Source organism: Talaromyces rugulosus, chromosome IV, assembly GCF_013368755.1.
Source record: "Talaromyces rugulosus chromosome IV, complete sequence".
NCBI lineage: Eukaryota > Fungi > Ascomycota > Eurotiomycetes > Eurotiales > Trichocomaceae > Talaromyces > Talaromyces rugulosus.
This window is the reverse complement of record NC_049564.1, coordinates 2,669,384-2,684,927: the sequence shown is the minus strand read 5'-3', so window position 1 is coordinate 2,684,927 and position 15,544 is coordinate 2,669,384. Positions and strand designations below refer to the sequence as shown.

General features: G+C 49.5%; 3 protein-coding genes across 3 annotated transcripts; 1 reads left to right on the top strand and 2 right to left on the bottom strand.

Annotated features, from left to right (window-relative positions):
* Positions 1-1,942: 1,942 nt before the first annotated feature.
* Positions 1,943-2,863, top strand: TRUGW13939_07734 (uncharacterized protein; the record flags this gene model as incomplete). Its single annotated transcript, XM_035490872.1, has 2 exons — positions 1,943-2,420; positions 2,484-2,863. The coding sequence occupies 2 exons, from the start codon at positions 1,943-1,945 to the stop codon at positions 2,861-2,863; spliced, it is 858 nt and encodes a 285-aa protein (XP_035346765.1).
* Positions 2,864-3,287: 424 nt separating this feature from the next.
* Positions 3,288-6,501, bottom strand: TRUGW13939_07733 (uncharacterized protein; the record flags this gene model as incomplete). The annotated part of the gene is made up of 8 exons (XM_035490871.1): positions 3,288-3,320; positions 3,381-3,512; positions 3,572-4,136; positions 4,201-4,356; positions 5,015-5,057; positions 5,123-5,611; positions 5,662-5,752; positions 5,809-6,501. 8 exons carry the CDS (start codon positions 6,499-6,501, stop codon positions 3,288-3,290), a joined length of 2,202 nt encoding a protein of 733 aa, XP_035346764.1.
* A 1,291-nt stretch (positions 6,502-7,792) lies between these two features.
* On the bottom strand, positions 7,793-14,261 carry TRUGW13939_07732 (uncharacterized protein; the record flags this gene model as incomplete). Its single annotated transcript, XM_035490870.1, has 11 exons — positions 7,793-8,764; positions 8,823-8,876; positions 8,937-9,069; positions 9,344-9,372; positions 9,632-10,120; positions 10,184-10,497; positions 10,805-10,961; positions 11,021-12,101; positions 12,167-13,205; positions 13,291-13,962; positions 14,018-14,261. Coding segments are annotated over 11 exons (5,184 nt in total), but the record flags the coding sequence as incomplete, so codon positions are not given.
* Between the last annotated feature and the right edge of the window lie 1,283 nt (positions 14,262-15,544).

Below are 15,544 nucleotides of genomic sequence, written 5' to 3'. Positions count from 1 at the left end.
ATAATGAATCATGGATAGTAATGCAGGATGCAAAATCCCGAGCGAGCCGGTCCCCGAGTGAACTCCGGATAAAGAGTCCACATGGAGGGGTTGGATGGCTTTCAGTCTGTTCGCAGTGCTAATAATTTGTCCAGTAATTACCGATAAAAATGCCCCACGCTATCAGGTGGGTGTCTTGCGTCAATAATATTAGAATAGCGTTGTCTACAAGCCTCCCCCCGTCGATAAGGATGGCGAATACTTTCAACGTTGTTGTGACAAGAAATGTGGCCAGTTCTGATTTGTTATTCAGAAGATATAGAATTTTTTAAAAAAATCCACATCTAGAAACGGACTCGGAGCAATTGATATAACGGAAGCTCAAAGATGTAAAGCTGTAGATGTCATACCTGCCAGAATGCACCCATTCATTGATAAACGCTGCAAAAAAACAATATAAAACAATACGACAAAAGTCCACGGCACTAAACCATTCTACCTGTACACACCCATTTCACGAAAAACCCCGTAAAATAGGTCGCTCTACTCGGGCACTCTTCCCGGGCGTATATCCGCTCTCTTCGGGGCGATCAGAGGATGCCATTGTGCCAGTAACGTAATTGCTATCACCGCAAGTCAGCTCACAGTTTATTTCTCTAGTCAAAATGATGAAATACGCACCCCACATAAGATAGCAAGCTGAAAACGCAAGAATGAGACTGCTTCGCCAAACACTGTCCACCAAATCCGTCAGCATTGTTATTATTAGACCAGGAGAAATCGACAGGGAGGAATACGTCTGGGTGTCCCCCTTGGGCGAAAAGAACCATGCGCAAAGACTGGCAAGGACGACAAAGACCAAGCCGATGATGATACTCGAACTAGTTTCGATAGATTGCGTTAGTTTGTTGTCTAGAAACCACCGAAAAAAGAAAAGAAAAGAATGACAAAAATGACAAGACAGTATACGCACCCGTTGGCCATTGTGGTTTATTGTTTCTGCGATCCCTTCAAATTTGTTCAATATGTGACCAGGAACAAGCACGACGTAGCGACGACACGAGCAAGTTCAACTAGCGACGGAAGAATTCAACCGATATGCCGGCGCCTAGGTTAAGCAGCAAGTTGGATGCTCGTGAAATATGGCTGGTATCCGCTATGCTAGCTATAGCTGTCAAACCACCTGTGCCTGACTGCTGCTTGCCGCTTGCCGTTGAGCTTCGAGGAATCGTAAAATAAAAGATGGCGTCTTTCCCGCCGTTTAGATGCGTTCGGAGACTAGTATCGAGCGGTATTCTATGCGAACCAAGATTGCGAAACTTGCAGAAGTCGTTCTCCAGGACTGACTGGCCAGGTAAGTTGAGGTCCAACGCTCTGATGGTTCAGGGCGGCGAGTCTTGGCAGATCAACCTGCGCTAACCGAAACTGAAGGCGGTCAGCAACGCACGTCTGTTCTGCCTATACATATATATGCAAACCTCTTTTATAAAAACAGGTAGTATTTACAATTCATCTTCAAAATAGCTAAGGTTTAGAAGCTTCCCTGACATCGTCATGAAATCCTATATCGTGCTACTACTTTTTTGACGCCGAATGATCTATATTAATTGATTATACAAATCTGTGTCGCGCGCCTCTTCTGAATAATTAGGGAATCCGGCCTTGACCCGATAGGGCATGTTGTTCGAGGCCATTACAGTACTCAGTGCCTTTTTTGTCAAGGTGGGCATTTGTTGGAACTATGGATCAGGCTAGTTAACTTGCAGGCGGACATAACGGTATTAAAAGGTAAACTCCGCTCTGCATATAGCAGTAGTTCCCCAGGGATTGTATAAAATTTATCCACAACATGGGATATACATATGTAAGCTTGGGGTCCGGTGGCATACCTATATAAAAGCATACTCGTCCCTGAATTCTAACTTCTCCGGCACTGCATCACACAATTCTGATCAACTTCAAGATGACCGCCCCCAAGACCTGGCTTATCACCGGTGCATCATCTGGTTTAGGAGCTGCACTTGCCGAAGCAGCACTTAAAGCGGGACACAAAGTGATCGCCACAGCTCGTAACATCATCACAGCAGCCGAAGCCAACCCTCAAATCTCCAGCCTTGGCGGCCACTGGATTGAACTTGATGTGACGAGCCCGGACACCGCAAAGAAAGTAGAAGATGCAGTTCAAGAAGCCGGTGGCGTTATTGATGTCGTTATCAACAATGCCGGATACTCGCTGCTAGGCAGTATTGAGGATATGAGCGAGTCGGAAATCGAAACCCAATTCAGCACGAATGTCTACGGCCCCGTTCGTGTGTTGAAGGGCGTGCTGCCTTTTATGCGAGCGAGCAAGTCTGGGACTGTCGTCAACATTAGTAGCAGTGCTGGTATTGATGGGTTGCCTACTTGTGCGATATACGCTGGTACGAAGTTTGCACTTGAAGGTGAGTGTATATTATTGAAGACCTCTTAAGTGAAACAACTCGACTAAAAAAAAGCATGTACAGGGATGTCTGAAAGTCTAGCCAGAGAGCTAGCACCATTTAACATCCGAGTACTCATTGTTGAACCGGGTTCACTTCGAACAAACTTTTGGTCTGCATACGTCGAGCCCGCCGCTGGCATGAACAAAGGCTATACCGGCACACCCCTCGACAAGACTCTCCAGCTTTTCAAATCGAACACAGGATCTCAACCGGGCGATGCCGTCAAATGTGCCGCGAGGATCCTTGAAGTTGTGGACGGTGTTGGCATGGGGTCTGGGAAACAGGATTTGCTTCGATTGCCACTTGGGCCGGATTGTTATAAACGCTTCCAGACTAAAATCGACAACTTGCAGGAGAATTTACTCGCCACGAAGGACATTGCGCATTCCACTGCTTATTGACCATATGTTTGGTGGTGGCTAGGTAGAGACTGGAAAGTAACTTGAATCATACATGTATCAATCACCGGGGCTTTTGGGCCGAAAGAATGTTAGACCCATCAATTGGTTACACAGGAGTACTATTCCCAAAAAGGAAATACCCAGCAGAACCAACATATATAAAGTATTTATCTTTAATTCTTAAGGGATGATTGTTTATTAAGATAATAGAGACATGCTGCACACAGCTTCGGAGGTTACCAATTCGATCGACACATTACTAGGAAATATAAAGTCAAGTTACACGGAATCATTTGCTTTACGATATTCATACGATCCGGGAATCACAAACATAAAACATAGGAACACAACAAAAAAGGAAATAAAAACAAAATTGATATCACACTCGCCGACATACATTTGTTATTCTACCACCCAATTGTGTTTAGGCGCCTTCACGGCTCTTGCGGTAGCTGGCCTACGACTTATTAGTTAGTAAAAAGTAAAACGTCAAGGAAGAGTATTGTAGGGAACTCACCTCTTGTTCGACCTGCAGTCCGTCAACGACGGGGGCCAGTTCGGAGAGGATCTCGTAGGCCCGCTTGTGATATTCGAGCTGGGCGGCAATCAAATCCGCCAGGTTTCGCAGGGGCTCGGGGGTGTCCAGGACCTGGAAATGGGTTAGTCTCTAGTTAAAAATACCAAATAGGATAGAAAAAAAAAACGTACGTTCTTCATCACGCTGACAGCCTCCTCAGTCTGTCCAACAAACTCATCCTCAGCCTGCTCAATCTCGGCGCGAGCATCCTCGGACAGGTTGTCCAAGTCACCACCCGCAGCAGCCTTCTTGTTAGCCTTGATGGAGTCGAGCGTCAGACGCGAGTTCTCGACGTTGCGGCGGGCCTTGGTCGCAAACGTCAAGTTGGTGTTGAGAGTAGTATTCCAGCCCGCCAAAAAGCGCGACTGGATCTGAGCGTCCTGAGCCAAACGGGCCTCGCCGACTTTTTCAAGGGCCAAAGCGTACTTTTCCAGCGCAGACGCCAGGGGGTCCTCCTCGGCGGGTGTGCTCTGCGAGATCAGCTGCGATCCGGCGAGCGAGGCACGGGCGATGGCATGGTTGAAGGTCTTGGGTTGCGGCTTAGCAGACGGCGGCGCAGTCAAGGCAGCCTGGGCTTCAGCGGGAGTCGAAGCGTGCGACAAGAGCTGCACTTTCTCGCTGATCGTGCGGCCAAGGTCGTTGAACGATTCGCGGATGTTGGGTGGGTAGTCGTAGGCTTCGTTGGAATATGAGGAGCTACCCAACAGTAGTGAGTTAGCAAGAGCGATTCTAGGTGAGTATGGATGGTGTTGTCACGCACGTAACAGACAGAAGCTTCTGGTGGACCTGCTTCAAGGCATCGACTCGCTTCTCCAGCTCGACGTACTCGTCCGGGAGCTGCGTCTTCTCATCGGCGGTGCCGAGCTGCTCCTTAACAAACTGCGACGTCCGCGCCGCAAAAGGCGTGAACTGGGCGCTGCAAGACAAAAGAAAGTAAGCATCAAGTCAATAATCAACAGCACTCGAATGGCTTTGCTGAATGACAGGCGGGCACAGCAAAAGCAATTGCCTGCCGCCGCGGATCCGACAGATAAGGAGAAACATACTTGAAGGTCTTTCCGAAAGCCTGAATTTTGTCCATCTTGGATCTAGAAACGAAAACAAATAGTCGGGATAGGATTGGAGGTATGGAAAACTGGAGATGATATAAATGGTTGCAGGTGGAAGTCCAGTCTAGCCCGTCGGCCGCCCGCATTTCATGCTCGGAAACAGACAGGCCAAGTTGCGGCTGACACTTTGTTGCCTCAGGCAACCGTGGCTGTGCACGCACGGCCGTTCTTCTTGTCCATAATGTATAATAATGTACGTACTCTGTAGAAGCATGGACAAATATCTGTTGAATAATACGCTGCAGATACAGGTCCACGTGGGTATCAGACTACGGCAAGATCGCATGCACAGGCACGTGAATAGCACAATACTAGTAAAATTAAATACTACCGAGATTATCCCTTCCTTCATCCTTCAGTCCTGAGTGCCAGCACTATGGTACAAATCAAGTTTAAACAACACCATACGCCATCCCTCGATAGCTCGTCACAATTCAATCTTACACTCGTCGATCATCTCCTTACGTTAATGTTGCCATCATCGCGCGGAGAAGCCGGGAGTCGGGAGCTGTATTTACAATTTAGGTCAGCAATGTCACACAAATGGAAGAATTCACTTTAATCATCTCTCACCTTTGCGGTCTTTCTTGATTTCCACGGTCTCGTCCGTCTCGCCGTTGCTCCGGTGCACAATCTTGTCGTTGATAATATCCACAGATCCGACATGTTCGGGCCGGCGCTCGATCTGAAGAATCCTCCTCTCTTCTTCTAGGGCGCGGATTTCTTCGCGGACGTCATGCTCGCTATGGCGAGGCTCAACCAGGACGACTTGGCCCCGACTTTCCCTAGATTCACCACGGCGCTCGAACACGGCGGGGGACGCCGGTCGACGATAGGTCACAGACACTGAGCGTGGCCGTGCCTCTACAATGTCCGGGGCTTCTAGGTAACGCCCGATGCGGACTCGGGATGGACTTCGCTGTCGGTGGGACGATGGGGATCTTTCCACAACATATGCCCCGGAGTGTCTTCTCGGGGGAGAGGCGACGACGACACGTTCTACGAATTCACGCTCACGCCTGGGCGATGGTGACGGGGATTCATAGGCCCGGTACGTGACGGCTATAACGGTCAGCATCGCCATGAATTCGCGGCAGAAGGTTTATGCTCACTTTCTGACCGAAGCTTGATTTCCCGGCTTAGGCTCACCACTTGGTCGATAAGCTCTTTTGAAAGAGCCCTTTGGATGACAATGACTTTATCCTGCTAGCGAGTAAGCCCCGAGACATACCGTAATGCAATGGACAGCATGCAAATACCTCTTCAGTATACGGATACCCAAGCTGCTGAACGGCAAGGGCATGCACCAGGCGCTTCGGCATCCTTGTTTTGCCCTTGCGAGGATAGGTGCGCTCTTTCTCGATAATCCTCTCCTGCACCAACTCCTCTCGGACGGGGCGACGCATATCGCGGTCGTTCCAGTGACGAAACTCCTCGTCCCCGAAGAACTCGGGCTCGGCGATGTCGATTTCTTCGTAGTCGTCTCTCTCGGAGCGTCGCACCGACGACGCTCGTCTCCGATGGCTCTGGCGAACACCCACAATCGGGGGCGCCTTTTCGATTCTCCGGGCAGGCTGTCTGTCAAAGGTATCCAACGACGACTGGCGCCTAATCAAACGCGGCGGTCTCGGCGGCGGCGATTCTTCGCGGCGATGGCGGACGAGGGGCCCAGTACCACGAGAGGCGTAAAAATCGTCTTCTTGTTCGACGAAACGGCTGGTTCTGCGACGACGAGAAGGGCCGGGCAGGCGTTCCTCTTCAACAAAACGGTCTTCGAAGCGTTCATCGTCACGGCGACGAGGTCGCGAGTGCTCCCTGACTGCAGCAGGCGCCGGACCACGGTAGCTGCGCTCATCACGCTCTCGCGCAAACCGCTCAGCATCCCAGCGCCCTCCGCCACTCTCGTAGCTCACCGTCGAGGAGCGCACGTCGTCGTCGTCGTATGGAGGCATCGGGGGTTTATAAAGCGGAATCACACGATTGTTCAGATATCAGCTCAACCGTGGGTGTGACTCGGGGCGAGAACCGTGGATGACCGTCTCCGCTGACAGGGCGGGGTAGGAGGACGATGATGAATAGGCAGTATATTTATGCGATATACCGGATGGGCATTCAACAAATATCGATAACAACTGCGCTGCAAAGTGCTTCTAATGTAGTATTCTCGACCAAGCTGTTCAGTTCAGTGTTTTGTTTATTTTGCCACCGAGGCAGAGATGGAGAGGGGAAAACGCCGTGCTTCGTGCTCTTCAGCCGCGGCGACGGTTGGGCAGATCAAGTGACGATGACGCTTGACTTTCCCCTCCGGTGGGGCTACAGCCTCAACTCTCCGTTCCCTTTCCGTGACCAGACGCAGGAACAGCAAACAAGTGTCCAAAAAAAAAAGCGCCTAGATCGTGGCTGAGTTGTCCAACAGCACAGCATGCATTATCATACTATGGCCAAACGAGACCCCAGCGCCAAATCGACTGGCTCGCATCGACGGAGCCTTGACCGTGCCACCGACTCGAGTTTCAGCGATCAGCCTATCGAGACATTCTACTACTGTTCACACTAGTTTTGTATGCATTAGGACGATAAACGCCGGAAGTTTTCGTTTGTTTCAGCAAGTCGATCGTGGTCTGTTCGGGTTAGTGAAATCAGATTGTGGCAATATTGTCAACGGTACAATCAACTGCTCCTAGACCGGACCTTCTCTGGGAAAACAGAGAGTATTCTCCATGACCAAGGCTTTTGACGAACCTTTTATTCTTATAGCAGTTTGACAACCTGTCAGCCTACCGACTATCTTGGATATCCGATGACGCTGTAGCTTACACAGCAAGAAATTTACTAACACTAACAGACCAAACTCCCTCGAGCTCCAGGGTGGATATCTTCTGTTGACTGCTGCACAAAAATAGCAAAGGTCCCTTAGCCAGTCAATATATGGCGGCGCACTCGCTGCGTCTGTATCAGCCAGTAGTTGCAGCTAACAGCGTGTCGATAGAGTATTTATTTTTAGATTGACGGTCTACATCCAGTCAGCCATTGCACTTCCTCACATCTATCGACAAGCTAAACCTAAACAACCAGGTCGGCGCTTAGATATTCAATAGCATTATCTGAAACATTACCAATATGCACATTCTTATTTTAGGCAGTAAACAATGAACCAAATAGCTATTCGCAGGGGTATCATTCGAATTATCTATTTATTACACACAAAAATTACAAGTCTACTCAAACCATGACAGATCAATATCAGCGAATCCCAAAAAGACCCAGAATCGTCGTCTCGACAGCCCACCGCGCCAGCTGTCCCGCAACAGCGAGTGCGACAGCACGCAAGTATCCACAGTTCAAAAGAATGTAGAGAGCCTCGATATTGTTCAACAACACCCAGTGGGTATTGGCTGCACCCAATGAGAAAAACGACAGCAGAGAATGAAGATCACACGTCGATATAAAAGTAGGCAACGACGCAAGCTGTTCCATAAAAGGCATGGTGTCGGCCGGGTTTGAAATCGCTTCGTTCCTACCACCTGACACCAGTGATGCTGCAGAGGTAGTTGCCTGCGATAGGATAGATGATGTGGCCGTTTTGACAGCTTCGTGGACCATCGTAGCAACAGGGCTGTCTGTGGCAGAGCTACTACCTTCATCGGGAATCTCCTTGGATCCCCATATGACCAAAAGTATCGGAAACAGTTTGGGGCAACTACTGACAAACAGTGCAGTGCTGACGGCATTTGCACTCGGAGGCGGCGGAGGTAGAAGCGGTTGCACCTGGAGAAACGCAGTTGATACACGTCGCGACGGCGCTGGCTGGCCCGGCGGCGGTGCACCATCAGGCGGCCAGTACGATGGAGGCAAGCCACCGCTACCAGGAGCCGGAGAAGGGGGTCTTTGTAGAATGTCGTGGCTAGACGGTGATCGACTCAAATTATTCGCTCCAGACGATGTTGCAGCGGGTGTCGTTGGGGTGTCATTCGTAGCATCACTAGGCTCGAGAGATGGATCCAACTTCCGATGCATGAGCGAGGCCCCCAGTCGTACAACCAAATGATGAGACAGCGTTGCGAGCGCATTGAGTGTGAGGAAGAAGAGGTACTGGATGATAATCGGCGCGTTCGAGAGGGCGGTTGACGAGAGGGTAGACGACTTTTCGATTCGTGCCCATGTCAGGTACACGTCAAACAGCAACAACAAGACACCTAGACGGATGATTGAGCGCTGCATCAGTTGATTAGCTTTTGCTCGACCTTGTTTTTTTTTCGAGCACCACACTCACATCAAATTTGTTGTCATCTCGTCCCAGGCGATTGAACAGTAGATGGCGATAAACCTTCTCCCGTCAGCAACAATCACTACTGAAAAAAAAAAAAGGCTAAAAGAATTCTCCTACCTGAGGCTTGATCAGGACCAAATCAATAAACAGCACGACATTGTCGTGTTCCACGTATTTATCGGCGAACCGTTTGCAACGAGGACATTGCGTGAGGCGCACGCCCTTGCCGAGCGCCCGGTCATCGGCTTTGCTATAGGATGTGTAGAGGTGTGACACGGGATATGAGCATTCAATGCAAATTGGCATTTTCCGCAGTCATGTTCTGTCGCAAGGAGTTGAGGAGCAAGTTGAGATGGTCGAGCATCGATAAGGAGCTTGGCGATCCGCGAGGATCGAGAGAATGGGGCTATTCCGTTTATGGACTAGCTTTGTGTAATCCAGTATACAAATCGCCACAAACAAATCCATTGACAGGAGAATGAATTCCTAATTAGAATGCCTCTAGCTATTGGCTATAAACTTACAGTAAGTCTGTATAAACGTTTGATAAGAGCTTTATAACCAATTGATTGAAGTCAATATGTGTAAACGTGCAATATAATTAAATATATATATGTAACAAGAGTCAATTATAAACTTATTATCAACAATATTAACATCAATTGATAATTAATAATATACATAGATAGGAATAAAGCATTAAAACATCAACTTCTATTCAACATCTAAATATTTTAATTAAATGGCCAAAATAAACAGTATAACCCAAAGGCCAACGTTGAACAATCTAAAAAATACTGCTATCCACGAACCTCTGTCACATCATAAAGATCATTCCAAAACATCATATCCCGCAGAGTCTCTTCACTCAAATTAGCGTCCACAAAATGCTCTTTTTGCGGTGTTCTGATCTTCCGGTGTACCTCGCCAGCCGTCTTCCAGCCAAAGAAGCCTGCCATTTCCCAGTCAATCAGCCCCACAATCTTGTCCTTGTCGACTATTATGTTAGACTGAGTGACATCGTTATGCATAAAGCTCAAGTCTGGATCAGTATTGCTGTCTGAGAATAGAATCTCGGCTTCGACGGGGTTGAGCCGGCCGTTGCTGAGAATGTTGGGGTCTTGAACAATGTGAGACCGAACCTGGTGGTTATCGCTAGGTTTGATGCTACGTAGCTTTCGGAGGACATCTTGGGTTTGCTCCTTGAAAGATTCCCTTTGGGTTTGCGAGAGATAGGGCCATGCAACGCCCATAGTAACGCCGGGCAGTCTCTCTTGAACAAGCACATTACGACCATTGATCTGAAGTAGCATTAGCATAAATAAAAACATAAAGCAGTTGGAATAAGAAAAGAAGAGAAATACCTTTCCAGAAAAATAAATATCTGGAAATCTAATATCCTCAAAAACACCCTTAGCAACCCCAATAGCGCGGACCTCATTCGCATCCGCATACGAATAGTCCTTCTCTAACTCATCATGAAGATGACTTGATTTGACAATGATTTCCCCCAGAGCAAACACATCGCGGCAGAGAGTAACCACTAAAGCCCAATGCTGTATTGCGTCGGGGGTTTTGGAGTTGATATGCTGAAGATCAACGTGAAAGTCGTCTGGCTTGGGGAAATACCGTCCGTACAGCGGTACGTCCGCATACAAGTCAGTTGGTGGGATGCGATCTGGGTTCGCCTCGTATGGATTCATGGTTTAGATAGCGATAAAAATAACTGAATGTGCGTATATTTTTCTTTGAGGGGATGTATTAGGACACATTTGCTCGAGAGAGCGATGCTGCACGAATGAGTAAACAGCGGCTATTAAAGTCCTCGGCGGCTGTGATGCATTGTCCGATTAGAGTCACTTAAAAGGAAGAGCATTTCATAATCCAAATACATCTTGTTACTAAATGCAATTATCTATGCTTATATTTACGAGAAAAAACAGAGTAATTGGTCCTTTCCATTCACTATGTCTACTGTGGATTACCAAGATTGAGATCAACAAGGTCGCTCTCCAGCGCCAAAATTCCCATCGCCCAGCGACTTCGTGTTGGGGCGGCCACCGTAACAAAGCGTCTGTCGTTGCTCAGACTTGGAAGCGACTGTCCATCGGCGTGCTGATCGGGGATGGGTTTTTCTTCGGCCTGTTGATACTCGGTTAGAAACTATCATCATTCACTCTAATATCAAGAGTGTTACTTACAAGGGATTCACTCCTGTTGCTGAGCTCCACAGACGTATAAGGGGGCCCTTGTCCTGCTTTGGCGGTAAAGTACCAGGCCGACTCACAGCCAGTTGCGATTTTATCGGCAGATTGCCAGCCAGTAAGTCGAGAAATATTGCGGAGCGTGGCCACGGTCCAGCCTCGCTGGGCAGCGTCGGTATATTGAACGCCTGCGAAAAATATCGGCACGGTAATCTGGATTAATGCTGCTCCTAGTGTTGGGTTCAAACTGCCCGCATTTTGGTTGTACAGTTGTGGGTAATAGATCCCCGCAACGATCTTTCCGATGATCTGCGCATATTGAGCTGTTGTCCCAGCTGCTGCGGCTGCGGATTTCATTGTGGCCGGTGGCATGCAGGGGTGGAGACGAAAATGCATCAATCTCCCAGTGTAATAGAACGCCCAAAGGACTGCGATGAGGTAGGACCGATATTGTAGGGCAGGCCCAAATGGGGTGCTGATGGGAGGAGCACTACCAGCCGGTAGCGGAGCAAAGGCATCTCCAAGTTGTTTTTCATAGAAATCGTAAGCAGCCAGGATTTCTTCCCATTCCTTTTCAGCCTCGAGTAGTGTTATATCTGAGTCGTCTTCTGGGATTTTTGAATACGGCGTAGATTCAGCCGCACTTGTGAAAGCAGCAGGTGCAACGCCGGGGCCTTTCGTTGGAGCCAAACCATACATTGGCTGTTGCCCCGAGCCACCTCTTGAGGATGGATGTGTACCAGGTGAATTGTCCTTGGATGAAGGCTGACTCGAGTGACTACCTTCGTGCGGCGAGCTGGTCTTTCTTTCGCTAGATGCAGCAGGATGGGGTTTCTTCGCAGGACCCCCGGCTGGAGGTTTACTTGCAAAGCGACCCATAAACTTGAAAAAGCCCTGATGCGGACGCCATTCACCCCCAGTGGCTTCAAGGCTTTTAATTTTTCTCTTTCGATCCCGGTATCCAAAGTCTACCATACGGCCTTTGAGTAGTATCAAGTGGTCAAAACTACCATATACAGCATCTGGCCTTCCAAGTGCGGCGCGGGGTGGGCATTGAGTCCAGCGATCGTATGGAGTACTAGCAAAGGAATCTATCAGCATCCGAACCACGGTAATTGTTTGATGGCGTGGGGGGTTAGTCACTAGAGTTTGTTGCCACTGATCATGCTCTGAGTGAGATCATGTTTGCAATACCACCAATACAGGTCACATTGAATTCTGAATGTTTCAATATCCTTTCGTGAGAAATTTTTCATTCTCGTCGATGGCAAGGAGTCCTCATATTCAACGTATCCCATGAAATCGTAGTCAACCACTTTGCCAGCGATTGTTGAGAGAACAGTCGTGTCTATCTCCGATTCCTTCTCTGCAAACGGGTCCTCTTCAGAATAGCTGTCGGCATACTGGTATGAGGGGAAGCTATTGTATTGGCTCCATTCCATCCTTTGTTGTCTGATACTCCGGCGCTGAGCCCGGAGATCTCTTGTCACCCTGGGAAAATCAATTTCTTTGAGGAGCTGAGCAGCGCCGGCGATGTGACTATCCCATTTGGCGTGCTCAGCCGCAATGACTTCGTAAAAACAGAGCAAAAGAGTGGCGGCGAGGGTGGCAGCCTGCTTTCGTCTCTGTGACAAACCTACCGCCTTGGACACCTTCCGCAAAGCATACTGGTAATGCTTGTAAGCAATGGTCAAATGGGTTTTTTGTAGCTTCGCAATGTGCAGACTGCTGATAGCCAAAATACCTTGGAGGAGTGCTGGATGTTCAAGAGCCTTCAGGGGCATCGTATAATTCCATAGTCCCTGCTGTGATGGAGGGACAGGGCCTCCGAAAAGAGCCGACGAATTTGTGGTATGTCGTTCCCATATTGACAAGGAGGGGCCTGTAGCATGTACAAAATGAACCCAGATTCGTGCTGTTTTGGGATTATTAAGAGGAGATGATCCCATAGAGGGCCGATAGGACGCGAGTATGTTGGGTTCGTTGAGGAAGGTGTTGTATGAGCGCATTGTAGTGTCACTTTGCCGGGCAGAGGCTATAATGAGGCTCATCTGGTTGAAACCTTCCTCCTCCGTCGCTTCTTGCATATCGTCGTCGGAATCAACGTCGTAATAGTCGTTTTCTTCTTCCTCATAATACACCACCTGCGAGGACGTCTGTGGTGCAGGGTAAGAGCCAACTGCTACTCGTATCAAGGCACAGCGACCATTGATCAGCCAGGTCACTCGCTAAGCCATCTAGGAGGTGACTACTAAGCCAGAGCTTACCTTCCACTCCGGCATCCCATGAAGAGAGTCCGTCCTGTAGTGGCACTTTATCAGTCGGATGCTCAGTCTGGCTTGTGCATTGTTCTATTACCTGGAAGGGGTAGCTGGCCAGCTCATCTGACTGACTGCCCTCGACAGGATATGCCGGAAACTCGCCATCCTCCAAAGTCTCATGCAGTGCGTCGTGACTGCTGAAGTGGTAATGCGACCGGAATTCGGTCTCAGGAGAGAGGTGAGGAGCTGTTTGCTCTTCGCCAGACCCTGTCTGAAAGTGTTCTCTACGGTCGTCTGCAGTAGCACGAAAGGCTTGGCTTGACTGTGGCTCATGAGCTTGAGAATAGTAGGCCAGCTGGGGCGTTCCATGGGCCGGCAGCAGCGAAGTGGACGGCGCCTGCGAGAGCCTGGGGGCGAGCAGTCGATGCTGAGAGTTGCCAGGTTGTCCAGCAGTTGGTTGTCCTGGCTGAAGATACTGGAGATGGTGTTGCTGCTGGGGAAGGAGCGGCGCTGGGATCGCGGGCGACTGTGCGTCCGCGAGGAAGGCGCCGCCGAATGGCCCCAGAGCGTTCTTGAAAATCACCCGCTGCGTGTAGCCCTCGCATTCTCGCTTCGCTTTGATGCAGTTGTTGCATCGCGGTTTCTCCTCGCCGCACTTGATACGGCGCTTTCGACAAGCTGGCGGCTGGCTGTCAACGGTGCTCTCACTGTCGACGGGGGAAGAAACACCTACTCAGACACCCGGTCTTAGTCCTGCGCTTCGGTCCTCGGGGCACCGCAGCGCCCTTCTTGCCTTTCCCCGACGCCTTTCCAGACGAGTTGGCGGGGTTGACTTCGAGAGGCAGGCCCTGTGCTGGGTATTCCTCTCTACTGGACTGTGTCCTCTCGCTCTCTTCCATGGCTCGGAAGTAGTGTGCGCCAGTAACCTTCTTCTCTCGAAACGTTAAGTAAACCTTCGTGAGACGGGAAGACAAAGCGCTGAAGGTATGATTAGCCGCTCAAATCCCGGATCTACACAGATACTTATTAACTAATCTCGATTGCTTAGGGCCAGAGCCTCCCACGAGGCGTTCTGGGGACGAAACATACTTTCCTTAGACTGCTCTCAGAAGCCAGTTATAATGGGGCTAGCGGGCGAAACGTGGACATGGGAATACACTGCTCCGAGCGCCATCATTCCATTGACATCCGCCTGTTGTCATTATTATTGTGCATCGCTTTCTGAGATTATTATCCTCGAGGGAATCTCGCTCCAGACAAAAATGGGCGCTTGACCTATCCGGGAAGTTCCAACGTCGTTCCTAATAGGCCAAAGGTCTATCGGGGAAAATTGCCAGCCCCAAGGAGGTCACACACTGGTCTCAGCCAATCCTACCTGCATACGCTTGTCGCCATGTGTCGATAGCTGCAAGCTCCTTGTACAGGGGCCGATGGCAGAGTTTGGGACCAACCGGTCGATCAGCACTGGAGATTGGCCCGCCCCGGAGGGTCACAACCTGACAGGCGTACGCGGCTTGGCCATTGCGTGCCCTGGCAATCTTGCAGCGCTACTCTGAGGGCTCTGCTACTAATCATTTAGGGGCCATCTAGCTAGCAGCTTCCGTCTGGGTAACAATAGGGACTCGGGAGACTAGGGCCCGCTTCTGGTCGAATTTGGGGGCTAATCCTGGGGCTTAGAACCTTGTTCTCCAGGGCGTTCATTGACCGAGGTCGGTCCGGTTTTCGTCGCAATGAACTGGTGAGCTTGTTTTCGCCTTTGATACCTTTTTTGACGCTTGAAGCATGTGTAGCATTGCACTTGACCTTTGTAATTGTCACGGGCCCATCGCTAGGATTTAGGCTCGAGAAACTGGCCTTCTAGGCTCCACACCACCTGACTTCACTGTGCTCCTAGAGAAGCACTTGATAAAAGATCAAAGGTTTTCAAAGCAAGTTAGTTCAAACCTTTTTCTCGTGTCATACCGGAACGGGGAATTGTTTATCTCATCTCATCTGAAGCATGAGCTACAGCCTACCGAAGGCCCGAAGGAGGATTTTGCTGGAGACGGCTCGACCTTGCCTGTTTCAGTCCCATGCTACGAGGTAAGTGGCTAGTCTCATCGCCCTAGGATCGATACGGATAAAAGTTGCCTTAACGCAAAGAAAACCATGTGGCATGCTGCAGTCTGCCTTGCGGTTACACAAGGTCGATTCTCGTATAGTAAGGAGGCACTTAGATTTTGGCTCGGTTAGCCACCCTTGATTCTTCTACGTGCTAGCT